Here is a 21,271-nt window from a genome sequence, read left to right on the forward strand (position 1 = left end):
CCCCCCCCGCCTGCCCGTCCCTCCCTTTCCTTACGACTTCGTGGGCAAGGAAGGTACCTCACCGTACCTTACCGTACTGTCGTGCCTTTGGTAGCTGCATGTTCTTCCGCCCCTTCTCCACCGCACTCTCCTCGTTATGGGCTGTACCCGTTCCCGTATCCAGACCCGTACCGTGCCTCTACGCCCCCCGCCCTCGTCTCGCTGTATGCCTGCCCACGTCCGCCCTTCCCAGCTATCCAAATATCGACCGCCGGTGCCCTTTCTCCGTGGTTTCTGCTTCTTTGCTCCCTGCTTCTTTGCTCGTGTTCTCTTGCTTTCTTCTCGCAGGCACTCTTTTCTTAAAACTCCCTGGTTTCGGCCTTCCGACTAACCCTACCTTTTCGTAGCTGACTCCGGCGACACTTATCGACCCGTAAGTATCTCTTCTAACGTTTGGCAACATCTTCGAGCCGGCCGACCTTTTGAGCCCCCCAGGCCCATTGTCTTTCTGCTGGCGACGTACCTCCGAGCCTACTCGAACTTGCGCCCATGTTGCTCAGTTTCATGCCCAAAATCACCCGCTCATCTACCTGCCTGCCCGCCTGCTCTACCTCGCGCTTAGCTGTTTTGCCCCTCGGCGCTTCTGCCAAAGCCTACCTCCGCTTCTGGTTTGCGATTCTTTCCTACAGAGTGGAACGAGGCGTACAGAGACGACCAGATGGAGCTTTGAAGGTTGGCTTTGGCTATGGCGGCGCAGGAGTTCTCGGTGCACCTTCCACCCCTACCTTCTCATCTAAACCCACTCGCCGCATCCATTCCTTCCTTCTGAGCCGCCTCTGGCGCCTCCCTTCCCTCACCCTATCTCACTTTCCATATCCCGCCACGTTACTGTTACCAAAGCATCTCCCCTCCCCAACGCCGTTTTTCCTCCATCCAGTTCTGCCTCTCCAAGCATCCCGCTGCTGTCGACACGCTATACTCGATGGCGGCACATAGCGCTAACACTCGCCAGCGGGAGCGATCTCGATCCCCTCGACGCGGACGTTCACGCAGCCCCAATCGCGCCTCAAGACGTCGCTCATTTTCCCCGCGGAGTCGATCGCGCAGTAGAGACGAGTACCGTGGAAGAAGAGATCGTTCACCCATGACTGGCACCGGAGTCCCGTCTGGAGGATCTAGCACTGGGTACGGAGGGGCGCCTCAGCATCGATCCTACGAAGAGCGCGCAGCTGCTAGAGAGCAAATGATGAGCAACATTAGGGAGACTTCGCAACAGGACCGACGCGTCTACGTCGGCAACCTTTCCTACGATGTCAAATGGCATCACCTCAAGGACTTCATGCGACAAGGTGAGCTCCCCTCCCATCTGTTACTGCACCATCAAGACACTGTGTTTCTTCAAAGATGCGACTGTGGTCTTGTGTTGCTCATTGAACTGGACTAACTTCCTTTCCTAGCCGGAGAAGTTCTCTTCGCCGACGTGCTATTACTTCCAAACGGAATGTCGAAGGTGGGCGTCTACACGTAGTCTATGGCTGGTTTTCTTTTGTGGTCTCTTCCCTCTGGTTATTGATGGAATTGTTGGATTGACGGGTTGGGACGTGTGTCCACGGGTCTATGTAGGGATGCGGGTAAGCTCGTTCACAAACTATCTCCTGTGGGCTCGCGACGCTGACAAAATATGCAGAATTGTGGAATATGCAACGAGGGAGCAAGCCCAGAACGCTGTGGCAACGCTCAGTAACCAGAACCTCATGGGCAGACTTGTCTATGTTCGAGAAGTAAGTCATGACTGGCAGCACTGCTATTGACGAAGCGAAGTCTCCTGGCTGACCCACAAACTGCAGGATCGCGAGGCTGAGCCTCGCTTCATCGGCGCCACAGCTAACCGCGGCGGCTTTGGCGGAGGCGGTATAAACCCTGGCGGTTTCGGCGGCGGCGGCAGCGGAGGTGGCGGCGGTGGCGGCTACAACGCTGGTGGTAGCCGACAGATTTACGTGGCCAACGTTTGTTCCCATTCCACCCAATCCAGGCTCGGAATGTCGCCATTTGTCAACTAACGAATGTCACAGCTCCCCTACACTGTTGGCTGGCAAGACCTCAAAGATCTCTTCAGGCAAGCTGGTAAGTTCGCAATTACAACGCAGCCTTGCTCCCATTACTTTTGGTCATTAACTTACACTTTGAAAAAAGCTCGTAACGGAGTTGTCATTCGTGCCGATGTTCATCTTGGTCCTGATGGCCGTCCAAAGGGATCAGGGATAGTAGTATTTGAGAACCCTGACGATGCCCGCACTGCTATCCAGCAATTCAATGGCTATGACTGGCAGGGTCGTCTTCTCGAGGTTCGTGAGGACAGGTTCGCCGGTGCGGGTGGCCCCATGGGTTTTGGCGGTCGTGGCGGTTTCGGCGGTATGCGCGGCGGTTTCGGTGGTGCTTACGGCCGCGGTGGATTCGGTGGTCGTGGCGGCTTCGGCGGCGGCGGTGGCTATGGCCGTGGCGGCTTCTCGGGAGGAGGCGGTGGTGGTGGAGGGGGCTTCGATGCCGGCAACGCAACTTCCGTCCCTCCCAACCCATTTACCGACTTCGCTACTGCCGGAACCGATCGCGGCGAGACGATCTATGTCCGCAACGTGAGTTGACGAATAGCTGTGAATCCGTTGAAATGTCGGTGCTAATAGTTGACAGTTGCCGTGGTCCACCAGCAACGAGGATCTCGTAGAGCTATTCACTACTATCGGAAAGGTTGAACAGGCCGAGATCCAGTACGAGCCTAGCGGGCGCTCGCGTGGTACTGGCGTTGTGCGGTTCGACTCTGCAGACACTGCAGAAACCGCGATTGCCAAATTCCAGGGTTATCAGTACGGCGGCCGTCCTTTGGGCCTTAGCTTCGTCCGCTATCTCAATGCGGCTGGTGGCGGCGATAGCATGGAGACTGACGCGCATGCCGGGTTAACGCAAGACCAAATCATGTAACTTGCCGAATAAGTTCGACACAATTTCGTGTCTAGGTTCGCGATATCGGTCGATAGACCACCCAAAACGGCACATTTCCATATCACACTGCCGACAAATTGTTTTTGTACCCACTCTCAATCGCAGTCTGCACTTTCATTTCAAATTGGCTTTCACTTGCGCTGCGACGAAAAAAAGAAAAAAAAAGTTTCATCATTCCGATCCATCAAGTTTTACAGGGGGGCTGGGCTTTGTTGTGCATGGCTGGTCGAACATTGAAGGTGTCGGTCGTATTCTACACGACATCTCATATAACGTGGTTCGTTAGCTAGGATGGGTCTCTCGGACCACGCGGATGTCAGTCCAGCTGCTTTGGTGGGCTGGCCCAACTTCGCTTGATACTAATTACGGAGTTCGTGGGAGTCTCAGTTCGGGCAGCGGCCCAGTCTTTCCCATCAACAAGCAGATAGCCTGTTCAGGGCCCCTTACCTGCAATTTACCTCGAATAGCACATGAACTTTGCATGTGATGATGTTCAGCCGGTGGTTGCGTCAGATACCGCAACACAGGTAAAAATCAGCAAGCAGTCAATGACTCTGGATCAAACTCGTTCGTAGCAATCCGCTGCTCAAGTTGTCAGGGGCCGTAAGACGATACTCAATGTACAATCTGAGTTGAAATGTGCTTGGTTCTCGGGAACCCTCTTGTTTGAAAATTACCCGCAGCAATAGATCTGGCACGACACCAGCCTTTCGGGTCGTCATCACACTGCAGATGTTTTCCCTCTAGATCATTCCTGTCGGTCAGTTTCCTGCTGTTTGCTACCCCTGGAGACTACTTGACGCACCTCTAGTCATCGCTCAGCACGTCACATCCACTGGGACGCCGGCTGGCTGGTTGCGTATCCGTTCCATCGGCACCTCCGATCAGCTTCACAGCCTTCTTGCAGCAAGGGAGTGTGCTAACCGCGATTCCGGTTTCGCCAGCCTGTCCACGACTCAAACATCACATATAAGCCCTAAATTGCCACAACGCAAGATGGATGTCAAGCTTTTGCATGACATCCACAGCATTGGACCTATCAATATTACGTACCTAAAAACAAAGAGCAAATGTGCGAGCTTCATCTACATAGGTGCCCAACCTGTGGCGCGAGATGGGTGAGCCACAAGAAACTAGCAAGTTGCGAAAGCAGCGACCCAACTTCCCGATGTCCGGAGAGCTTGTGTATGTATGTAGGAAATCCAAAAAGACCAGGGCGAGGTGAGTGCGGAGCATGTACACAAGTCAGGGAGGCACTGGAAGCATTTGATGATGACGCTTATTTCTGCTCTGGATATGGAGCATTGCCCGGTGACTGCAGCACTTGTTCATCAGGCAAATAGCGCTGTGGGGCATGAAGACGCGGAGTTGGAGTCGTAGGATCTGCCATGTATTTTTCACAAGAGAATAGCCTTCCGAATCGTTCCTGGCATCTCGCGGGGCTATCTGCGTCTGAACGTATATCTGCGTGGTAGCAATCGCGGGATGAACACCCTTCAATAAACGGTCTGTAGAACATACTCGCTTACATCCCATCGTCAGCTGGAGAATTACAGCCCAAAAAAAAAAAAAAAAAGGATAGCCGAAACAGTAAGAGGGATCCGGGTTCGCAGTCAGTCCTGCCCGGTCTGCCCTTCCTCCATCTTCTTCCTGATCGTCTCCAGCTCGATTTTCACCCGATGGCTATGTTGCGCAGAAAGTTCGTGGGGCTCCTTGGCCGCTGTAGTTAATAGGCGGCTGTTGAAGGTTGCTCTTCAGTCGCAATTCGTTAGGACGCAGTAGCTGTTGGCGCTCCTCCCTTCTTTTTTCGGGCCTTAGCCTTCTTCTTGCTTCTGTCCCTGGGCTTGAGAGCAGCCATCCCGCTCTTGCATAGGTCGGCATATCGAGTGTAGAAGGCGTCCAAGGCATCCACCTCCACAACGGTGGACAATTTGATCTTTGCATCTCGGTGCTTTTTGGATTTGCCGTTGGAGGCGCGGACCAGCACGGGTAAGGGTTTCGTTGGGTTTAGGTCCGGAAACGGATCAGTATCTGTCGGAGCGGGAACATCTTGTCCGTAGGAGACTATAGACGCCGGGGTTAGTGTAATTCTACTCTCCTGTCCCGGGCTCATTCGCATACGTCGCTTCTGAACAAGGAAGATGGAGCCATGGCCTTTGCTCCTGCGCTGCTCAAAAAGGTCGGCTAGCTTGCCGAAGAACTAACTCGGTCAGCTCAGCCTGCGCGTGGTGCGGGGGAATACAAGGTTAGAAAAAAATAAAAATAAGAAAGATAAAAGGGAACCGAGACACATACTTCGTCGTGGCTCAAATGACGAGCCATGATCCAGTGCAAGTCGCTTGTTGGATGTCGCGTTCTCATCAACCTTGGGTCCGCGAGAAGAGACGTCGTTGAGCATATCAAATGCCCCGCCAAATTGGTTGGTCAAGGACCCCGTGCGTCCAGCCCTGGATTTGCGCCTTGATACCTGGGGCTAGGTGCTTTAAGGTTAGCGCTGGCCCCATCTCTGCCATTCCTTCCGTCGCCAGTCTCCACCAGCTCCGTGCTCCATAAAAAAGTTCCAACAGGCGACGCTCCATGAAGACTTTTGAAAGGGAAGTCAGAATTGGCATACACGTTTTCGCTTTTTCTGCTGCCTCTCTACCTTTGCACTCGATCTTGGCTTCCCTCGTCGTCTTACTTAAGGGATCCAATCTGGTGACTGGCCTCAATCCTTTAAAACCTCCCGGACAATGCCTCCCAAGCAGCTTTCTTTGCCGCCGAAGCTCCTCCAAGAGATTGGGGCTCCGGGCGAGCCCAGTGCCTCTCGATCTCGCGGGCGGTGGAAAAGCCAAGATCAGAACAGGAAGGACCGTCGCAAATTTGAAAGACAGTCCAAGAAGCAGCGCCAATCCCTACTTTTACAGGATACGCATTTCACCAAACGCCACCATGCACGGAGGCCAGAGAACGAGGATGACGATGACAATGACGACGCTGGTGGTTTGGACGACACAGACCGTCGCGCCGACAGCCATCTACAGACGATAGAACCGCGCGCATCGCCGCCGTCTGCCTCCAAGAAGCGCAAGAGGCGCACTCCCGAGCATGTCGACGATGTCAAGGGCGAACAGCCCGCCATCAAAAAACCTTCGCGTGCCGTTCGCGACCGACTAGCCAAAGACAACGCTGAGATTGAACAACTTGAACGGAAGTTGGGGCTTAGAAAAGGTCGGAAATCACTGCCCCAGGCCTTTAAAGATGACGGATTGGTGGACCTGCTCGGCGATTTAAGCAACGGCAGCGGCGAGGAGGAGGAAGCGAAGCAGACCAGTGAATACAAGCAATGGCTTGCGCAAAAGCGGAGGAACGCGAACCGATCTCGAAATAATGCGGCATATCTTTCAGAAAGCGGTGAAGATGACAAAGTCTTCGACCAAGGCGACGAGCCGTCGGAGGACGATGATTTGAGCGATCCAGCAGAGGAGAGTGACAAGGATATCAATGATGACGATGCGGAGGGCGTCAACGATGACGACTTGAGTGACCAGCAATGTTTTGTTGGTTTCGGTTCAGATTCGGAGGATATGCCAACAGCTCCTAGACGGGTCAGGGAAAATCCATACTTGCCACCGGTCGCTGCTGGTACACAGTCCTCAAAGTACATACCGCCATCAATGCGAGCCAGAGTGGGAGGCGACACCAATCTCGAGGCTCAGATTCGCAGAAAGTTGCAGGGTCCCGTCAACAGAGTTGCCGAAGCAAACTTGATATCGATTGTCGGTGAGATTGAGAAAGTCTACCGTGATTATCCGAGAGGCCATACGAACAGCATTTTGACGGAACTACTGATGGCTCAGATTTGCGACCCCACAAGCAAACCCGACACCCTTCTAGTTCTGTCTGCTGGGTTTGTCGCTGCTCTTTATAAGGTCATCGGCATTGACTTTGCAGCACACTTTCTGACGACATCGGTGGAGCGGTTTCAACAAGAGAGGAAGAAGGCGACGACCGCCGCTAGCCAGCAACAGGTTCCCACAAAAGAGACATCCAACCTGATTACAGTCCTCGCAGAGACGTATATTTTTCGCGTCATTGGCAGCAATCTTATGTTCGATGTTGTGCGGCTTCTACTGAGCGACCTCTCAGAGCTGAACGCTGAGCTCTTGCTGCGGGTCGTTCGCGTAGCTGGGCCCCAATTGCGAAAGGACGACCCTTTGGCCCTCAAAGACATTGTCAGCCTGATGCGTCCTGCAGTCGCTAAGATTGGGGAGAGTAACGTCACGGTCCGGACGAAATTCATGATCGAGACTATCAGCGACCTCAAGAACAATAAACTGAAAGCCGGCGCACAGGACTTGGTCATTCTCAACGACCATGTCACACGCATGAAAAAGATTTTGGGTTCACTTGATACCCAGAAGCTGAAGGCCACGGAACCACTCCGAATTGGCTTACGGGATATCGAAAATGCGGATAAGACCGGCAAATGGTGGCTTGTGGGGGCCAGCTGGGCTGGCGTCGGACCTTCAGTGGCGGACGTCCAGAATACTCGAGGTTTCACAAAGAATACGGACGGCGACCATGAATTTACTGACGAGGGCGATAATCATGTGGCTGCCGATGCCGACGATCTCATAACCCTCGACTATGCACAGCTTGCGCGAGAACAAGGCATGAATACGGATGTTCGGCGTGCGATTTTTGTTGCCCTCGTTGCGGCAGCTGACTACCAGGACGCATACATGCGCATTCTGAAGCTCAAGCTCAACAAGTACAACAGACGCGAGGTGCCGAACGTGCTCATCCAATGCTCTGGAGCGCAGCAGCACTATAACCCTTACTACACCCTTGTAGCTAAGAAGTTCTGTAGCGACTCGCGCATCAAGTACGCGTTCCAAGACACCATATGGACCCTTTTTCGACGGCTCGGCGAGCCGTTGTTCGGGGAGGAACCAGAGGATGAGGATGAGGAGGCCACGGACGATCGCAGGCTAATCAACACAGCCAAGATGATGGGCAGCCTGGTTGCTGATGGTTCTGTAAGTCTCGGTGTTCTCAAAGCCCTCAATCTTGCCTACGTAAAGGACACGACAAGTCTTTTCGTCGAAGTGTTGCTCATCACTGTGCTTCAAGAGTGCAGTCGGGCCAAAGACAAGACTCTAGAGCAGGCTCTCGGGGTGGCGTTTAGCAGCGGGCTGGCGCCCGAGCTCGCCCGAAGCATTGCGTACTTCTTGCGGGAAAAGGTGCGAGACACAGATCTTGTAGACGGCAAGAAAGACGCCAGGAGGGTCAGATTGGCTTGCAAGGCTGCCGAAGTGCTTTTACGAAGGCCTACACACGATAATGATAGGTAGATAGAAGAGACCCAGGGAAGAAAGACAAGAAGAAAAGACGTCAAATTTCAAGCACCAGAAGGCGGGCGAGTGGACGTGGCTTCCGTATGAGCGTGTGCAACAATCGCAGATTGACACGGCAGCGGTCGCGTGGTGGTGTATCCACTGGGTCTTGGAGAAGTGAACCCTATTAGTAACGTCCAACGGCGGCAATGCTCGTTTAGTATCAAGCAAATTGCTGCAGACCAAAGATGTGGCCTGACTCTGTATAGCAAGCATCTGGGCCGGTGCCAGCATGTTCCAGACTGTTGTCGACATGATTAAGCTTCATAGCAATTCTCCTCCTTTAGCTGGGGGAATCGGTGCTGTATCCGTGACAGACGCCGAAGTAGGTATGGACGGAAGGGTAGCCGGGCGGGTTGCGGCTAAGATCGCCTGGACGCGGGAGATGACGGAGGCGCATGATACGGAATAGAGGAGAACGTTGGGAGCGGCGGCCTCTAGATTGCATGGTTCAGCGAGTGGATATCGGGGTTATGCGCTTAACGCGTATACGTGCGACCTCCATCCCTGCAAACCCAACCGCTGGAGACTGGATGCAGGCTACTGGACGTGCCCGCCCCGGCAGACGTAAAATTCAGCACCCCCGTCCCATGATTGATGAGGGAAGCTCCAATTCGATCCGAAGCTTGCTCAACACTAGACTGAGCCGTCCCGTCAATTCAACTATCCCACTCATCCACACACCTGAGGGAACAATTGTTGCAACAATATCTTTCCTTCCCTCTCGCACCTCCCCCTCCCGTTCGTTTCCTTCTGTACTCCTTTCTATTGATCGCCGATTCGCCATCCCGTCTCAGCTACCGCCATGCTGTCCAGTCGATTGATACCCCGTACCGCGGCCAAGTCGGCATTCAGGAAGCACACCTCGTGAGGCTCCCTCTCTTCTCCGACTTCGCTGTGTGCTTGCATCGCCCACGCCACGGTCCATGACGCTTATACTGTCTTCCTCTAGTCTGCCCGCCGTTGTGCCCTCTCAGCTTTCAAGATGGAGTCGAGCCTACGCCTCTGCCTCTGGTGGGTGAAGAATCCTGTGCCTGAATGATCCCCTGGAAAGGAACACATAACGTTGCGCCAAAGATGACATCAACTGACGTCTTTGCGCCTGCAGAAGAGAAGGATCTGGTTATCATTGGTGGCGGTGTTGCTGGCTATGTCGCTGCTATCAAGGCTGGCCAAGAGGGCATGAAGGTAACCCGCGTTGCGCGCTGCGCAGTCAAGATATCCGGTTAGCAGTGCGACTGACTTGTGATTGTCTTTAGGTCGCCTGCATTGAGAAGCGTGGCACCCTCGGCGGAACCTGTCTTAACGTCGGCTGCATTCCCTCTAAAGCACTTCTCAACAACTCTCACCTCTACCATACCATCAAGCACGACACCAAAAACCGCGGAATCGACGTCGCCGACGTCAAGTTGAACTTGGAGCAGTTCATGAAGGCCAAGGACACTGCAGTTGGTGGTCTCACCAAGGGTGTCGAGTTCCTCTTCAAGAAGAACGGAGTTGAGTACATCAAGGGCTCTGGCTCTTTCGTCAACGAGAACGAGATCAAGGTCGACCTGAACGACGGCGGCGAGACGTCGGTTCGCGGAAAGAATATTCTGATTGCCACTGGAAGTGAGGCGACTCCCTTCCCCGGCTTGGAGATCGATGAGAAGCGTGTGGTCACCAGCACCGGCGCGCTTGCCCTGGAAAAGATACCCGAGTCCCTTGTCGTTATCGGAGGTGGCATTATTGGTTTGGAGATGGCTTCTGTGTGGTCCCGACTGGGAAGCAAGGTCACAGTTGTCGAGTTTCTCAACCAGATCGGTGGCCCCGGAATGGACGCCGAGATCTCAAAGAGCACTCAGAAGATCTTGAAGAAGCAAGGTATCAACTTCAAGACCAGCACCAAAGTCGTTGGCGGTGACAAGAGCGGCGACAATGTGAAATTGGAGGTTGACGCTGCCAAAGGCGGCAAGCCTGAGACCGTACGTACCTCCTTTCGGGATGCGAATAGTGAAATGATTCTAACGTCAATCCTAGATTGACGCTGAAGTTGTCCTTGTCGCCATTGGCCGTAGGCCGTACACCGGAGGTCTTGGCCTCGAGAACATTGGTCTCGAGGTGGATGAGCGAGGACGGGTCATCATCGACTCCGAATACCGCACCAAGATCCCACACATTCGCTGTGTGGGCGATGCAACCTTCGGGCCCATGCTTGCGCACAAGGCTGAGGAAGAGGCTGTTGCCGTGGTCGAGTACATCAAGAAGGGCTACGGTCACGTCAACTATGGTGTCATCCCTTCCGTCATGTACACGTATCCCGAGGTTGCCTGGGTCGGTCAGAGCGAGCAGGATCTGAAGTCCCAGAACATCCCTTACCGGGTCGGTTCCTTCCCATTCAGTGCCAACTCTCGCGCCAAGACCAACATGGACACTGAGGGCATGGTCAAGATGCTTGCCGACCCTGAAACCGACAGGCTCCTTGGAGTGCACATCGTCGGGCCTAACGCAGGCGAGATGATTGCGGAGGCTACGCTGGCGCTGGAGTATGGAGCGTCTAGTGAGGATATTGCACGTACCTGCCATGCCCATCCCACTCTTGCTGAGGCTTTCAAGGAGGCTGCTATGGCCACCTACTCAAAGCCTATCCATATGTAGACTAGGATGTGGGATAAGCAGGCTGGCTGATTAGTAAACCTAGCAGACTAAAGATGCTTGAAATGAGAGCACATTTTATTTATACTTTAAATAGTAGGAAGTATAGTAGATAGAGGTCTACTTATAAGTAGCTTTATATTAAAATATTTAAATATCTAGGAAAGAATATTATATATTTTTATTTTTAAGAGATATATAATTTTTAATAATTTTTAAATAAAACTATTTAATAAACTTCCTAAGTTTTATTTATCTTAAATTAGCTATAGTTATTATCAATTAAAAAAAGGCTTTAAAATAGCTAGTTATTATAAAACTAATAGCTAGCTATTTACTACTTATAGTTTATAGTTTATAATTTAAAGTTTATAGCTATATATTATAATTAAGTAAGAGAGAAAACTTACTAGATATATTATAAGCCTTTCTACTTAGGTTATTTAAGTATATAAATAATTATATACTTATAGAGACTCTTAATATAGTAGATATAAGAGTTAAAACCTTATAAGTAAAGAAGGGTATTCTTTTTAGATTATAAAATATAAAACCTAAGGATTAAGATTTATATTTCTATTATTATTATTTACTTTATTTATATATAGTTTTAACTACTCCTACTATAGTTTCTAGTTAATAGAAAGACTATAATAATTAGTAGTAGAATTTAATATATTTTTTTCTTATATAACCCTTCTTCTCTTTAACTATATTATTATTTTAAATAATAGTTATAAGAAGATAGTAAGAGTAAAAGAATAATTCTTAGACTAATACTTAGTTTTAAAGTATAATTTTAAAACCTTACTTCTTTTACTAAGTTTCTTAATATAGTTTATAAAAAAAAATACTAAGAGGAAGAGGAAGTTTATAGAGAATAATACCTAATAATTAACTTTTATAGCTAATTACTTAAGTTTTTTAACTTTACTACTCTTTAGTAAATTATCTTCTCTTAGTAGTAAAAATCTCCTTTTTGAAGACTAATTACTAAAAAGAGTTATAATATTAAACCTAAGATATTAAATAATTAAGTTTGTAGTTATAACGTAGCCCCCCTATAAAAAGACTATAGCAAAATTCACCTTATATATAGGTATAATTCTAGAAACACTATATAGGCATTTTAACCTATACCCTCTACTAATTAAGGAAAATAGTATAGAAACCTTATATATTCCTACTAGTAGGTAAACCCTCTAAATATTATAAAGTTGAATATATACTTTAGCTAAATAGACTAGCAGAATAGTAATAGCGCTAGCTATATAGCGTAGGGCTAGTAGCGCTATATATAGCGGGGCTGATCATATTAGGGCTAAATAGGTTACTAAGGCTCTTATAGCGATAGCTTTGCTAAACCTTCTAGCGAGGTGAACACTACTATATAAGAGATAACTCCTTAACTAAAGAGGTTATTAGAAGAGGTTCTTATAGCTAGAAGTATAAAAACTCTACTACTATGTATAAGGCCTTATACCTATCCCTCTTCCTCTTCCTCTTCCTTATTAACTTATAATAAGTCCTTTATAATATCTATACTATAAGAGATATATAAGAACGCTAATCTCCTATAAGGTACGCCCTTCTATAAGTAAATAACTAAGGGTATTACTATATAGGATAATATCTATATACTAAATAAAGCCTTTAAATTTAGTAAATACTTTTTTACTAATTAGTAGTATATTATTAGGGTAGTAATAGCTAAAGCCTTTATAAATACCTCTAAAAGGGACCCTCTTTATACTATAATTAAGGTAATAAATAATAGCTCTAAACGCCTCTACGTAGAGGCTATATATATCTCTAGCTATCCTAAAGAGTAGCCTTTCTTTACGTAAGCCCTCTATAATACTAAGGTAGAGGTAGCTTAGGCCTAAGTATAGGTATAGGTATAGTAAGGATTAGTAAGTACGCTTTATACTGAATAGAGAGAGCGTTACTAATAACAGTATAGCTACTATAAAGGTGTTAGCTAGCCTAATTAAATAAGAAGACTATAATAATAGTGACGACTTAATAGTGGATAGCAAAGTAGTAATAGAGATAGTATTAATAGCGTAGGTAATATATAAGAGAGAAGATAGGTTAATAGTTTAGTAGTCTATAGTAATTAAGTAATTAAGTAATTATAAACTATATTATTATTAAAGTAAAGTTGAAGATTATGAGGTTATCTAGTGTGATGTATATATATAAGTGCGGCTGTGGTTAGGAGAGCTACGATCATATGACTGAAGGCTGTGTGTATTATTAGGAGGCGTGGAGTTAGGAGGTCTGTCGCTCTAAGTAGGTAAAAATCACTATGAACGGCTAGAGGCTAGATATTAAATAATAACTAAGAGGTTATAAATCTTTTAGTAAAAGTATTATAATTATTAATATATTATTAGCTTTAATAAGAGGTTTAATAACTAAATTATAATCTTATATTTTATTAAATAAGGTAGTAATAATACCCTCTTTATTAACTTAAATAATAAAATATAGAAAGAAGGAGTTTATTAAAACTATAAATAGTTACTTTATTAGTCTAATTACTTTGTAGTAATTAATAGTATACTTAATACTATTATTACTATTTAGGTATTATTAATACTAAAAATATATTTTATTCTAACTTCTAAAGAGGAAATAATCTTATATATAGTAATAAAATTACTCTTTAAACTACTATTAATAAAGTATAAATACTATATTAATCTATAGCTTTAGAAGATAAACTACTATTAATATTAGTTAAGTCTTATAACTTAAGAGAGATATTTAGGGGAGAGAAGGGGAAAATCTTTAAATTATAAGTTAGTTTTCTATTAGCTTCTACTATAGTATAGAATTCTCTTAATAATAAGAAACTAATAGAGGAATAATTAAAAGTAGTAATAATATTATAAAGTTTTATAAATCTAGTTTCTAGTAACTTCTTAAAGATAAATTTTATATATTATATTTATACTACTCTAAATACTATAGAAGACTATAGAATCTAATATTAATATTAATCTAGCTATTATTATTACTAAATCAGTAGCTATTAATAGGGTATTTATACCCTCTATAGATATTAGTTTTATTACTATAATAAGTCTTATAAAGAGCTTTTAGCTAGCTATTTAAGATATTTAATTTAAAATTAATACTACTTTAAATATTAATAAAGCTTAATAAGACTTTAAACCTAGTTTAGTAATAATTCTAAGTAATAAATTCACTTTAATTAAGCTAAATCTTATAGGAATATAATATTAAGTTTATAGTTATAATATAGCCCCCCTATAAAAAGACTATAGCAAAATTCACCCTATATATAGGTATAATTCTAAAAACACTACATAAGCACTTTAACTTATACCTTCTACTAATTAAGGAAAATAGTATAGAAACTTTATACGTTCCTATTAATAAGTAAACCCTTATATAAAGTTAAATATATACCTTAACTAAATAGACTAATAGAATAGTAATAATACTAGCTATATAGTATAAGGCTAGTAGTATTATATATAGTAGAGCTAATTATATTAAGGCTAAATAAGTTACTAAAGCTTTTATAGTAATAGCTTTATTAAATTCTCTAATAAAGTTAATATTATTATATAAGAGATAATTCCTTAATTAAAGAGGTTATTAGAAGAGATTTTTATAATTAGAAATATAAAAACTCTATTACTATATATAAAGTTTTATATTTATTCCTCTTCCTCTTCCTCTTCCTCTTCCTCTTCCTCTTCCTCTTCCTTAAACTTATATTAATAGTTTATTTTTATAACCTATAATAAATCCTTTATAATATTTATACTATATAAGGAATATAAGAATACTAATCTCTTATAAAGTATACCTTTCTTTAAAGAGATAACTAAAGTTATTATTATAGAGTATAATATCTATATATTAAATAAAACCCTTAAATTTAATATATACTCTACCTCTAATTAGAAATACTTTATTATAGTAGTATTAAATAGAGTTCTTAAGAATACTTCTAAAAGGGACCCTCTCTATATTATAATTAAAGTAATAAATACCCTTAATAGTTTTAAAATAGAGGTTATATATATATCTTTAACTATTCTAAGGAGTAGCTTTTCTTTATATAAGCTCTCTATAATACTAAGTAGATATAGCTTATACTTAGGTATAAGCTTAATAAGGATTAATAAGTATACCTTATATTAAATAGAAATAGTATTACTAATAATAGTATAGCTATTAATAGCAAATAGTAAAATAGTAATAAAGATAGTATTTAATAGTAATATAAGTAATATATAAGAGAGAGAATAAGTTAATAGTTTAGTAGTTAGTAATTAAGTAATTAAGTAATTATAAACTATATTATTATTAAAGTGAAGTTAAAGATTATAAAGTTATTAACTAATATATATATATAAGTATAGTTATAGTTAGGAGAGAGATATAGTTAGAGATTATAATTATATAACTAAAGGCTATATATACTATTAGAAGGTATAGAGATAGGAGGTTTATTACTCTAAATAAGTAAAAATCACTATAAATAGCTAAAGGCTTAGAAATATAGTATATTATAGTGAGGTATTTAGTAATATACTATATACTTTATAAGGGAGCCTTAGTAAGCGCTTATTAAGGAGTAGGTTATATAAGCTATATAAGCCTAATATACTTAAGATATAAGGGGTATTAAGAGTATAATATCCTCTTAGAAAAGATATACTTTTATTTAATTCTTTAATCTCCTCTAACTATTATTTATATTAGTAGTTTAGTTAACCTATATAAGTAGGTATTATAGTTCACTCTATACTTATTTTCCTAGTACTTTAAACCTAATAGTAGCACTTTAACCTATACCTAATCTTAATAAAGTAAATAAATAAATCTTAATATAACTAGTTATTAATACTTAGTTTAACTTATCCCTAGTAGAAGAGGGTAAGTAAGTAAGTAGTAGAGTAATAAAACGTACTAGCGAGAGCGTTATTTATAATACTATCGTTTATAAGAGTATTATTTATAACGTAGAACGCTAATAGTATTTATAGTAGCTAGAGCCTAGCGATAGCTTAAACCTATACTTAAGGGTATAAACTTAATAGTATAACTCTAACTATTATTTATATAATAGTTATAAGTTTAGTTTATTAAATTTTACCCCTACTTTTATTAATATATTATAATTACTTATAAGAGTAAATAAAACTCTCTTTTTTCTCTTTTTAAAATAATTATAACTAATTAATTATTAAGATATTTACTCTTATTAAGAATTAATTTATAAGTTTTAAATACTTTCTAAAGACTTAAGAGCATTAAAATAACTAGATTATCTCTCTTAAGTTTAATTATATTCTTATAAGAATTTAGAAATATATTAACTTAGATATTTTAGATATTTTAAACTTCTTTAAGGATTAATATAAGAATACCTCTAAAGTTTTTATTTTTATAGAGGAGGACTATATTTAATATATTTATAAGTATTTAGAATATTATTATTACTAAATTATAGAGAATTAAAAACTTAAAAGTATTTTATTTACTTTCTCTATTTTTAAATTTAAGTATTTAGTAAGGTTTTTAAGTTTATAGTTATAATATAGCCCCCCTATAAAAAGACTATAGTAAAATTCACCCTATATATAAGTATAATTCTAGAAATACTATATAAGTACTTTAACCTATACCCTCTACTAATTAAGGAAAATAGTATAGAAACTCTATATATTCCTACTAATAAATAAACCCTTATATAAAGTTAAACGCATACCTTAGTTAAATAAACTAATAGAATAGTAATAATACTAACTATATAGTATAAAGCTAGTAGTACTATATATAGTAGAGCTAATTATATTAAGTCTAAATAAGTTACTAAGGCTTTTATAGTCTAGTAATAGCTTTACTAAACTCTCTAGTAAGGTTCTATAAACGCTACTATATAAAAGATAACTCCTTAACTAAAGAGGTTATTAAAAGAGGTTCTTATAGCTAAAAGTATAAAAACTCTATATATAGGGCCTTATATCTATCCCTCTTCCTCTTCCTCTTCTTTATTAACCTATAATAAGTCCTAAAGCTTTATAATATCTATACTATAAGAGATATATAAGAACGCTAATCCCCTATAAAGTACACCCTTCTATAAGTAAATAACTAAAGGTATTACTATATAGAATAATATCTATATATTAAATAAAGTCCTTAAATTTAGTGAGTACTCTTTTACTAATTAGTAGTATATTATTAGGGTAGTAATAGCTAGAGCTTTTATAAATACCCCTAAAGGGGACCCTCTCTATACTATAATTAAAGTAATAAATAATAGCTTTAAACGCCTCTATATAGAGGCTATATATATCTCTAGCTATCCTAAAGTTAGTAAGGTTTTTAATTAAAGATCTAATATTTTTTAATTACTATAAACTATATCTCTATATATAAGAGATTTAAACTAAATATAAAAGAGATATTTAAGTAATAAACTTTTATAAATATTAAAAAATCTAAAACTAAGTTATAAAAATAATTAATAAAGAACTTTTAAACTTTATTTAATTTAAATACTTAATAAAAACTAAACTTAAATAAGAGGTTTAAGGAAATACTTTTAGAACTATACTTATAATAATTTAAGGAAATACTTTTATAATTACTCTTAAAATATCTTAAGTTTTTAAAATATCTTAAAAAATAATTATAACTTATAATAAAGTTTAAACTATTATAAGTTTTATAATAAATAATAAAACTCCTTATTATATTCTCTAAATAGTAATTTATACTTTAAAAGAATATTTTATAAGAGGAGAATTAGTAATTATTATTATTATAAGAGAGGAGTATTTTATTATATTTAAGAAAGTATCTTATTTATTAATTAATCTTAAGGACTTTTATACTTTTTAATTTATAGTTTTTAATAAAAGATTAAATTAAAGTATTTTAGAAGTATAAAGAGTATTTATAATAAGAAATTTCTTTTAAGTAATTAAAGTTTAACTTATTCTTAATTAAGTTACTTAATATTTTTAAGATTATATAGTTCTTAAAGAGAGTAGCTAAATAACCCCCTCTTTTAAAGAAATAGAAACTTTATTTAAAGGAGTTATAAACCTATAAATTTAATTAAAAAAAAGCTATTTAAATAGCTATTTTATAATACTTAGAAAAAGATCTAATTTATAATAAAACTTAAATAATATTAAAATATATTTTAAGTCTTAAAACTCTTTAAATAATATTTAAAACTACTTATATTTTACTTATATAAATATAAACTTTATAATTTAATATATTTAGTTTCTTATAGAATATATCTAAGTAAAGTTCTTTCTTATAAAAAAATACTCCTATAGATATACTTTTTAACTTACTTAGTAATAAAAAAGTAATATTAAAAATAAAGGTTTTAAGTTTATAGTTATAACGCAGCCCCCCTATAAAAAGACTATAGTAAAATTCACCCTATATGTAGGTATAATTCTAAAAACACTATATAGGTATTTTAACTTATACCCTCTACTAGTTAAGGAAAATAGTATAGAAACCTTATATATTCCTATTAGTAGGTAAACTCTCTAAATATCACTATATAAAGTTAAATATATACCTTAGCTAAATAAACTAGTGGAAAAGTAATAGTACTAGCTATATAGTATAAGGCTAGTAGTAGTAGTACTATATATAGTAAGGCTAATTATATTAGGGCTAAATAGGTTATTAAAGCTCTTATAACTTAATAATAGCTTCACTAAACCTTCTAGTAAGGTACTATAAATACTACTATAAGAGAGATAACTCCTTAACTAAAGAGGTTATCTTAAGAGGTTCTTATAGCTAGAAGTATAAAAACTCTATTACTATAAGTAGGGCTTTATACCTTTCCCTCTTCTTCTTCTTTACCCTTAAACCTATATTAATAACTTATCCTTATAGTTTATAATAAATCCTTTATAATATCTATATTATATAAAGTACTTAAGTTTACTAAGTATAAGCTAAGTAGTACCTTTATTTCTATAAATAATATATAATATATCTAGAATAACTTTAACTTTAGTATATTTAATAAGAAACTCTTATTTAAAGAATAATTTAAAAAAGACTAAAAGTATATTATCCTAATAGCTTTATTAATAAGCCTCCTAGAAGCCCTTATAAGTAGTAATATTATCCCTCTTATTAAGAAAACCTTAGATAATATTAATATAGAGTTTAACTATATTTTTAGTTACTCTAATAAATAGGACTTCTTCTCTAAAGTACTTAAAAGTACTAAAGAAAATATAAGCCTTATATAGAGTTTATTAGTAAATATATTTTATACTAAATAGAGAGAGTATTACTAATAATAATATAGCTACTATAAAAGCATTAGCTAACTTAATTAAATAAAAAAACTAGAATAATAGTAATAACTTAATAGTAGATAGTAAAGTAATAATAGAGATAGTATTAATAGTATAAGTAATATATAAGAGAGAGGATAGGTTAATAGTTTAGTAGTCTATAGTAATTAAGTAATTAAGTAATTATAAACTATATTATTATTAAAGTGAAGTTAAAGATTGTGAAGTTATATATATATATAAGTGCGGCTATAGTTAGGAGAGCTATAATTATATAACTAAAGGCTATATATATTATTAGGAGGTGTAGAGTTAAGAGGTCTATCGCTCTAAGTAGGTAAAAATTATTATAAACAGCTAGAGGCTAAATAAAGGTTTTAATAAGAAATATAAAGCTTTTTATAAAGTTTTTATTAAAAATAAATAAATTATAATTAAAAAAATTAATAAGTTTAAAAAATAGAGGTATATTCTTATAAATATTCCTTTAAATATGTTTATTATTATAACTATCTTTTAGTTTATTTTAAACCTTTCTCCCTTTTAAAAAGAAGAAAAGTTTTTAATTAAAACTTTTTCTATAAATATTAATTCTACTCCTCTTTAGTATTTAATTATTATAAATATTAAAATATCTACTTATTTTATTAATAGTTTTAATTTTCTTAAAGATTACTATAAATTAAATAAACTAAACTAAATTATAATTAGTTTATAGTCTCTTTATATTAGAGGAATAAATACTAAAGTTTTTAAAAATTCTCTAAATAAACTTAAAAGAGTTAGTATAAAGGATCTTATTCTAAAAAATATCTCTTATATAAAAGGTTTCTATATTAATTTAATCTTTAAGTATTATTTTAAAATAGCTAGTATTTAATATTATAGAGGTATTAATAAATTTTATTTTAGAAGTAGTAAGGGTTTTATTTTCTATAAATTTATTTATAATAATAAAAAAGTACTCTTCTTTAAATATAAACTTTCTTTTAATTATTTCTCTATTTTAAGTTACTCTTTATTATATATTAATATAAGTTATTTTAGAGAAGTTAATTTTATTTATATAGTTATATTTAATAAACTTTTATAACTATTATTTAGATTAAAACCTATATATAGTAATTATACTTAATTATAATATTTTTATTTTAGATATCTTAAGTTTAATATTTTTAAATATTTAGTTTAAAATATTTAAGAAATAAAGATTAGAGATTTAATATAATTAGAATATAAGGCCTCTAGCTATTTATAGTGATTTTTACCTACTTAGAGCGATAGACCTCCTAACTCTTCGCCTCCTAATAATATATATAGCTTTTAGTTATATAATTATAGTCTCTAACTACCTCTCCTAACTATAGCTACACTTATATATATATATTAGTTAATAACCTTATAATCTTTAACTTCACTTTAATAATAATATAGTTTATAATTACTTAATTACTTAATTACTAACTACTGAACTATTAACTTATCCTCTCTCTTATATATTACTTACGCTACTAATACTATCTCTATTACTACTTTGCTATCTACTATTCTTCTTATTTAATTAGGCTAGCTAACACCTTTATAATAGCTATACTATTATTAGTAACGCTCTCTCTATTAGTTAGTATAAAGCGCACTTACTAATATTTAAACCTTATTAGGCTTATACTTAGGCTTAAGCTATATCTACTTTAGTATTATAGAGGGCTTATATAAAGAAGGGCTACTCTTTAGGATAACTAGAGATATATATAGCTTTTATACTAAAGCTATATGAGAAAATTAGGATTTTAGCTATAGCGCTAGCCTACTAAGCCCTCGCTAGGCTTCTACTGAGGTTTAACTAGATTAGTTAGCTAGGCCCTAAAAAGGGGTACTATACGTATAAGTAGGTAGAAGGGCTAACTTACCTAATTTATAGTAATTTACCCCTATATTACTACC

The 21,271-nt window shown here is 38.5% G+C and overlaps 5 protein-coding genes across 5 annotated transcripts; 4 read left to right on the forward strand and 1 right to left on the reverse strand.

Annotated features, from left to right (window-relative positions):
• Nucleotides 1-916: 916 nt before the first annotated feature.
• Nucleotides 917-2,955, forward strand: GCG54_00004505 (putative RNA-binding protein; the record flags this gene model as incomplete). The annotated part of the gene is made up of 7 exons (XM_045404554.1): nucleotides 917-1,328; nucleotides 1,437-1,503; nucleotides 1,667-1,760; nucleotides 1,827-1,985; nucleotides 2,052-2,103; nucleotides 2,173-2,612; nucleotides 2,668-2,955. Coding segments are annotated over 7 exons (1,512 nt in total), but the record flags the coding sequence as incomplete, so codon positions are not given.
• Nucleotides 2,956-4,046: 1,091 nt separating this feature from the next.
• GCG54_00004506 (uncharacterized protein) lies at nucleotides 4,047-4,319 on the forward strand (the record flags this gene model as incomplete). Its single annotated transcript, XM_045404555.1, has 1 exon — nucleotides 4,047-4,319. The coding sequence occupies one exon, from the start codon at nucleotides 4,047-4,049 to the stop codon at nucleotides 4,317-4,319; it is 273 nt and encodes a 90-aa protein (XP_045257036.1).
• Nucleotides 4,320-4,744: 425 nt separating this feature from the next.
• On the reverse strand, nucleotides 4,745-5,298 carry GCG54_00004507 (uncharacterized protein; the record flags this gene model as incomplete). The annotated part of the gene is made up of 2 exons (XM_045404556.1): nucleotides 4,745-5,176; nucleotides 5,272-5,298. The coding sequence occupies 2 exons, from the start codon at nucleotides 5,296-5,298 to the stop codon at nucleotides 4,745-4,747; spliced, it is 459 nt and encodes a 152-aa protein (XP_045257037.1).
• Nucleotides 5,299-5,708: 410 nt separating this feature from the next.
• Nucleotides 5,709-9,396, forward strand: GCG54_00004508 (Suppressor of glycerol defect protein 1; the record flags this gene model as incomplete). Its single annotated transcript, XM_045404557.1, has 3 exons — nucleotides 5,709-8,308; nucleotides 9,152-9,251; nucleotides 9,307-9,396. 3 exons carry the CDS (start codon nucleotides 5,709-5,711, stop codon nucleotides 9,394-9,396), a joined length of 2,790 nt encoding a protein of 929 aa, XP_045257038.1.
• Nucleotides 9,397-9,431: 35 nt separating this feature from the next.
• GCG54_00004509 (Dihydrolipoyl dehydrogenase) lies at nucleotides 9,432-10,991 on the forward strand (the record flags this gene model as incomplete). The annotated part of the gene is made up of 3 exons (XM_045404558.1): nucleotides 9,432-9,542; nucleotides 9,614-10,318; nucleotides 10,374-10,991. The coding sequence occupies 3 exons, from the start codon at nucleotides 9,432-9,434 to the stop codon at nucleotides 10,989-10,991; spliced, it is 1,434 nt and encodes a 477-aa protein (XP_045257039.1).
• Nucleotides 10,992-21,271: the final 10,280 nt, after the last annotated feature.

Source organism: Colletotrichum gloeosporioides, assembly GCF_011800055.1.
Source record: "Colletotrichum gloeosporioides strain Lc1 chromosome Unknown consensus_105, whole genome shotgun sequence".
Lineage (NCBI taxonomy): Eukaryota > Fungi > Ascomycota > Sordariomycetes > Glomerellales > Glomerellaceae > Colletotrichum > Colletotrichum gloeosporioides.